General features: G+C 44.1%; 1 protein-coding gene across 1 annotated transcript; it reads left to right on the top strand.

The window, feature by feature from the left end:
- Positions 1-875: 875 nt before the first annotated feature.
- Positions 876-6,349, top strand: LOC123427658 (nudix hydrolase 11-like). Its single transcript, XM_045111757.1, has 4 exons — positions 876-1,305; positions 1,444-1,586; positions 5,130-5,249; positions 5,349-6,349. Exons 1-4 carry the CDS (start codon positions 1,014-1,016, stop codon positions 5,559-5,561), a joined length of 768 nt encoding a protein of 255 aa, XP_044967692.1. The 5' UTR covers positions 876-1,013; the 3' UTR covers positions 5,562-6,349.
- The last annotated feature ends 837 nt before the right edge of the window (positions 6,350-7,186 follow it).

Here is a 7,186-nt window from a genome sequence, read left to right as displayed (position 1 = left end):
GTTCGTTGCCGAACAAGAAGCACAACCCATAAGAATTAACGGGGCAGATAATTACTAGAAGCACATAATTAGAGATGGCTGAAGAAGTTAGTGCTATTGTGTGGGAGCAGTTAATATAGGCACTTAATTAGGAAGGACATAATTAAACACCGATCTGACCAGGATGTAATTTTAATGGGAAACGCTTTCACCCGGCGCGCCGGCCGAGCCGGTCCCGCGCGGGCCGTGTGCCTCGCTGGCAGATGCTTGTAGCATTTTTTCGTCAAATTTGCTGCAACCGTGTATTTTTTTCATACAAACGTTTTTCATGTTACTTTTTTCTTGTGTAAATTTGTTACATTTGTTCAGTAAAAAACTGCATATACGTTTGGCTGCAACTCCAGTTCGTCGAATTTTTCGTTATAATCGATGTTTTTTTACTTTTGCTACAACCGTGTTAATTTTTGCTACAACCGACATCATTTTTTGCTGCAACCGTTCACTAAAAAGTTGCATACACGTTCACGTAGATATTTGTTACAACCAACGTTTGACTTTTGCTATCACGCACCATCAGATTCTTTTTTTTTGCTACGATCACGTAGATATTTTTTTTGCTACAATTTTTATTTTTTGTTGCAACCGTTGAAAAAATTCTGCATCGCGACGAATTTTGCTGCATTAAAAAAAAATTGCATAGAGATTCAACGGTGCGGACGCGCGTGTGTTCGTGGATCCGGCGACCCGTGCGCGCGGCCGGATGAAAGTTTTGGCCGGCGTCGGCGCAGATCACTCCCCAATTTTAATCCTACGGGCACGCACTGGTTTGATAGGAAACAAGGATGATTAGTCTGATCTCTAGTGCTTCATTTTAAGACCACGGGTGCATTTTACTCTTCTTCACGCGATGCCGATGAGACTGTTCATTCGTAGGTCGAAGTGCAAATCTTCGGGCAACATCCACAGCGACGCCTCCAAACCCAACACCCTCGGCATTGCCGCCGGCACAACGTTATCACCGCGCCGCCGGTGTCATGAGGCCTCTCCTCTCCCGCCTATTCACCCCCAGTTACATTGCCATGGCCGCCCCTTCCCCGTCGCCGTCTCGACGGCTTGCCCTCCTCACACGCCACCTCCTCGCCTCTTCCTCCTCATCTTCCGGCGAGCTCTCCTCGGTGGGCGCCCCTGCCGCCTCCGCCTCCAGCCCCGTCCGCGGGGCCGCATCCAAGGGCTTCGCCGCCGTGCTGGTCTGTATTTTCGAGGATAATCGCGGGGACCCCCGCGTCCTCCTCACCAAACGCGCCTCCACCCTCTCGTCCCATTCAGGTGGAGTGGACCACCGGTTTCTTGGCTCAAACTGCAACCTTTATGGAATTTTCTAGCCCAAGGCGGAACCTTCATAGGATCCATGTCGCTCAATTCTGTCACTGACTAATTTTATTTCTTAACAAAAATAAAATCTAGGGGAGGTGTCGTTGCCCGGAGGCAAGGTGGATCAGGGGGATGTGGATGTTAAGGCCACGGCTCTGCGGGAGGCAGAGGAGGAGATTGGGCTGGACCGGGCGCTTGTGTCTATTGTGACTGTTCTTGAGCCCTTCTTGTCCAAGGTGAATAAATTTTGTGCTGGTATCATATGGAACTTGAATGGAGGCAGTTACTGTTAGCTACCTATGAATTCTCTAGGTTTGCATATGCTTTGATTACATACCAACCAAATTTCAGAAATGAAGCTATTTTCGATACTGGGAGGTCGATTAGTTGTTCTCGGGTAAATCCTATTGAGGCCTCCTTCGGTTTGGAGGAATTCTATAGGATATGGTTCCTATAGGAAAAATTCCTTTAGAGCTCGTTGGTTTGTAGGAATAGAATCTGATTCCTATACATGAATTATTCCTATCCTTCATGTTTCAAAGGGAAATAAACATTAGCCTAGACTCAATGCAAAAAAAAATAAAATAAAAAAAATCCTATGATGTGAAACAAAGGACAATTCTTTTCCTATTCCTATTCATAAGATTTGAGATACATGACATCTCATTTCCTAAAAGTTCCCTATTCCTGTGATATTCCTATCCTATGAACCAAAGGATACCTGAACTGAGACATCTAACATATCTCAAGTCAAATTTTGATGACCAATACATATTTATCGGAATCTTTTGTCCGTGTTATGCATTTTAGGGTATGTTTGGTTTGGGCCCAAACTTGGAGTACCAAATATTTGTTAGCCAAAGTTTTGTCAAGGTTTAGCTTGCCCATGAATTGGCCATAGTTAAGGAAAATGACTTAGTGTGAGCGAAGAGGCATTGACATGCCATAAAAAAGGCACCCATCCAAACAAAGATCAATTTCTTGGCTATTCTTAAAAAGTTGGTAGGCTAGATTTATGCCACCATCTAAATATTATCCGTATTTAGCATACTGAGTGATTAGTTGGATGGAGTTAGTGCATTCTTTCGGACATAGCTTTAAAGAACTTTGATGACAGGATTGGTTAGTTGGATTACATTAGTGAATGTTGCAAGTCAAATCAGTGGAATGAATATTCATCTGAGAAAGTACTAAATTTAGGATTTTTACCGTTAACCTCTATATATTTAATACATGGTCTAAATGTTGGAGATATAACCTAGAGGCAATGCCGTACAGTAGACAAGACTTAACCAACAAGCTAGTAAATCTATTCAAACTCTAATACGATCTCTAAACTGACTGTACTCTTTCATAGCAAAGATGCTTAATCAACTAGGACTCTTATTATGACCGGTTTACATTATAACCGGAGAGGGCCCAAGGGCGCAACCACTTAAGGGCCTGGCCCAACTTATCTTATACTCCCGCCGTTCCTAAATATAAGTCTTTTTAGAGTTTTCACTATGGCACTACATACGGAGCAAAATGAATCAATCTACACTCTAAAGTATGTCTATATACATCAGTATGTAGTTTTTTAATGGAACCTCTAAAAAGACTTATATTTAGGAACGAAGGAAGTAGTTATTAGGCGCTTAGCCCAGTTTATCATATTTGTTAGCGCTAGGGAGATTATATATACTCGTATAAGGACTCAGTTTTGGTTAAGCAGAAGCAATCATATTTGCTCGGCTCCCAACAGGAGCCGGCGCCCTAAACCCTAGCCGCCTCGAGTCTCTCTCTCTCGCGCGCGATCACGGCGCCCCACCACCATTGGCCGCGCGCCTCGCCCCGCCAACCTCTCTTCCACCCCTATAACCTAAGACCTAGACCTGGTAGGGATCCTATTCCTATCAACTCTAATCAAGGGATAAGACTCTTCCTTCCTTGAAAAACAGCCTGTCCGTAGGTTGTCAATTGTCTGGCAGGGGACCTTGAGTGCTACCAGATGTGGAGCTATCTTGGTCATAGTCATCAGCCTCGATAAAGAAGAGCCGCGTGCACCAGTGACCCTGAACATAAATCTCGTCTGAGTTGAACAAAGGCCATGGCTACGATGTTTTGCTAACTCAGCTGGAGTGAGGCACCGAACCTGCCGTGACGGGGTTGGCTCTAGAGTGATTGACGGCAGAACAGGTGCTAGTGGCGCTGGCAGGGAAGGTATAGCTCATTAACCGCATGAAGATCGGAGTAGCACAAGGGCCATGTAGGACCAGAAGGCTGGTGTGGTGACATTGTTGGAGGGAAATGCCGCTGCTTATAAGCCTTGGCGAAGGAGGTGGTGGTTTGTTGTTCAGATGGTCGCTGAAGCTCGACGTCAATGTGAAGGTAGTCGGGCAGCCCTGCTGTGTACAGAAACCGTTGTTGGGAAGGTGTTAATGGGTCACTGTTGTGGCACATGAGCGCTAGAAACCTTGGTGTAGTTGGCAACCGAGGAAGTGAACGGCAAACATGCCAACTCGCCCAAAGGATTGGTGCGGAGTGACAGCCCAAACTGAACATGGCAACTTCCTTGAACTGCTCCCATGTCGGCATGCCAAAATCGCGCTTGAGCTCTAAGTACCAGAACTGAGCCTCATTGGTGAGGTGGTAGGCTGCAGTCAAGACCTTGTCATGGGGTGCGGTTTGGCAATCTGCCCAGTAGGTGGATGTCCGCCAGTGGAGGCAGTGGCGATTCCGCTGGAGAAGGGGACACTGGAGGTGCTGCTCGCGAGGGGAAGCACCAGGTCTCTGGGGAGGAGGGCCTGGGGCGCGGAGGTGGCGTCATGGGCAGCTACTGCAGCCCTGGAATCTGGAGGTGGGGGCTGGGCCAACAATCGTTGCTCGAGGTGGGGGCTGGCCCTCTGCTCGTTGGTGTGTGAAGGCCGCCAATTGCTTCGTGATTATCTTGAGCTGCACCACAGCCTCGACCTTAATTTCTTTGCCAGCCATCGTAAATTGCTCTGATACCAAATTGGAAGAATGTGCTACTCACAATATTCTTCTCTGCTTTATTTCGAGGGGTCGGCTCCTTTATATAGTAGACGAGACTTGACCAACAAGCTGGTAAATCTATTCAAACTCTAATACGATCTCTAAACTGACTGGACTCTTTCCTAAAAAAGATGCTTAATCAACTACTCCCTCCGTTCCTAAATATAAGTCTTTTTAGAGTTTTCATTAGGAGACTACATACGGAACAAAATCAGTGTATCTACACTCTAAAGCATGTCTATATACATCCGTATGTAGTCCCGTAGTGAAAACTGTAAAAAGACTTATATTTAGGAACGGAGGAAGTAGGACTCTTATTAAGGGATAAGACTCTGACGTTTGATGGGCTGGTCCACGTAACACTTCCTCTACTAATATTGCTGGTTTCTTAAAAATCGATACTCATAGTGATCAGGCAAATGCATGGGTACACATACGTCCATCCAAATTACTTTCAACTTCAAAGATTGGTATAACTTTTCACATGATGCAGCACGCCCATAACTAATGCCTTTTCACTTTAGTCAAGCCAATTGATTATGTTCACTAGCTGGAGTAAATTGCCTGCTTTAAGTACGTTGACTTCCCTTGGTAATTCTCAAGTAATCTACAGCTGTTGGTCTAATGCTTGACTGCACTTCTTGATTATTTAGAGAAGGGAAATTCCAATCAAAATCTCATGCATAATTTGAAGCAAAGAGCAGATGCCTTTACACTCTTTCAATAGATTAGCCAGGGCTCATGCTGTAGTATTTCTTTTGCAGAATGGCCTTGATGTTACTCCTGTAATCGGCATTCTTTCGGATAAAGCTTTATTCAAGCCTGTCTTGAATAAAGCTGAAGTGGAAGACATTTTTGATGCCCCTCTGGAGATGTTTCTGAAGGTGCAACCGTGATTTCTTTGTTTTCCCTTTGTTCAGTTTTATATGTTGTCAATAAGGATATTTGCATCAGTTAATTCTCACATCTATCAAAATCTCTAGGATGATAACCGGACAACAAGACAAAGGAACTGGATGGGGAAGACTATTCCGGTCCAGTTCTTTGACTACGAGGCAGAGGGCGAAAAATATGTCATTTGGGGCTTAACTGCACACATACTGACCCGTGCTGCATCAGTCGTTTTACAGAGGAAACCATCATTCGTTGAACTTCCAAATAGACCAACGAATATTTCAATCACCAGCAAGGAATAATGAGCTGACAACTCAGGCAGCAATATCGATCTGTAATTGTAGCATTTTTTATACCTATTTACTGGTAGAAGAAGCTATCAGAAGACTAAAACTAAATAGTTTGGGTATTACCTATGGAGATGTAAATTGCATTGCACGTATAGCTCGTGAAGGTGAATCCTGGAACAATTGGTGGTCTCATCTTTTGAGTTGAGTCATACAATGATCGCTCTTTGGAATGTGAAGCTCCTTGTGCTCTGCTAAAGAATGTATTGGAGGCCATCCATTTTCGGCACGAAAGCAGCTTATACAGTTGTACTGCATTTGAACTATTTTCTGGAAATCAGTATGGTGTTCTATGGTGAGCGCAGCGAGTTGAGAGAGAGGTAGATTATGCTGAGCATCTTATGGTGTCAGTAGTTGATCTGCTCATATATATATACAGAGTTCACGTATACAAGAGGGGTGCAACTGTATATGTCGGACCATTGGAGGGCATTCTTCAATCAACAATACCTGTGAAATAAAGAACGCATATGTGGAAATGGTGCAAATCATTGTGTTGGTGGATGGCTGCTATTCATGATGAGATGGGGTCACTTGGAAGAATGGTATAGTTCAGAGTTAGTGAGATTGCCTCTTTGTTGCAAGTAGGCTTTTGAAAGAAAAGAAGATGTTCTCCAGGTGATGAGGCGAGGTATGCAGCGTTATATATAGATTTTTGTTACCGACTTCAATGAGGTATTGCCCCTATTGTAAAACATAGCTCAATTGACACTTCAATAAATATAGTTACGATGTGAACTGAACCGATGATCCGGTAGTCATTTGGCGAACCATAGAATGAAGGAACTTGCATATGCTCCTCCTAAAACAAGTCCCATACTACATTCCCTATTTCCAGGTATGTTCTTTTTTCTTTTTCTTCTTTTATTTTTTTAGCCCTAGACATGTTAATGTGGAACCCAGATGTGTAATTCTGGGGTTGTCGAGGGGTACAAGGATGGGTGTGCCGTTCATTTTTGTGTTTGTTAACTTGTTTCATGTTGTGTGAACTAAGCATAGCTCAGATGGTTAGATTTTTTGTGGTAAACGTACCCACCAAGGTGAAGTGTCGAGTACATAGTTGATCTACCTCGAGATCGTATGTTGTGGTCTAAAACCCTAGGAGTAATGATTCGCCTTATGTACTAAATCATTTTGTTTATATAGACATCAGGGGTACCTAGGGTTACATATGATCGGTTACATTGGGGAGATAACATGCAAATTCTATTATCTTGCCTTGGTGTACACGTGGTGGCTTCGGAGGTTTCCATCTTGAACACAACATCATCTCATAGTCCGGCCCCTCCGTAGTAGTCATAGAACGGCCCACTTGTCCGGCCTATAGAGATAGACCGGCGACCCGAGGACCCCTTAGTCCCGGGCTCCCTAAAAAGACGGCTTTGATGATCCAACTACAACGTGCAACCACGTTGTGTCTTAGCAATTACCAAACCAATCTCTTGTGTCTTAGCAATTACCAAACCAATCTCTTGATGGTTACTGACGATGTCAGAAGCACGATCATCCGGACCACAAAGGTCTATCCCTGCAAGCAATTAAAGAACGAGCAAAAATATGACAAAAGATTGCGAATATAG

Source organism: Hordeum vulgare, chromosome 1H (genome assembly GCF_904849725.1).
Source record: "Hordeum vulgare subsp. vulgare chromosome 1H, MorexV3_pseudomolecules_assembly, whole genome shotgun sequence".
NCBI classification, from domain to species: domain Eukaryota; kingdom Viridiplantae; phylum Streptophyta; class Magnoliopsida; order Poales; family Poaceae; genus Hordeum; species Hordeum vulgare.
This window is presented reverse-complemented; position numbering and strand designations above follow the sequence as displayed.

Coding starts and splice junctions, on each gene's coding strand:
- LOC123427658 (XM_045111757.1), top strand. CDS start 1,014: ATGAGGCCTCTCCTCTCCCGCCTATTCACCCCCAGTTACATTGCCATG. Junction 1,587..5,129: donor TTGAGCCCTTCTTGTCCAAG/GTGAATAAATTT, acceptor TTTCTTTTGCAG/AATGGCCTTGATGTTACTCC. Junction 5,250..5,348: donor CTCTGGAGATGTTTCTGAAG/GTGCAACCGTGA, acceptor CAAAATCTCTAG/GATGATAACCGGACAACAAG.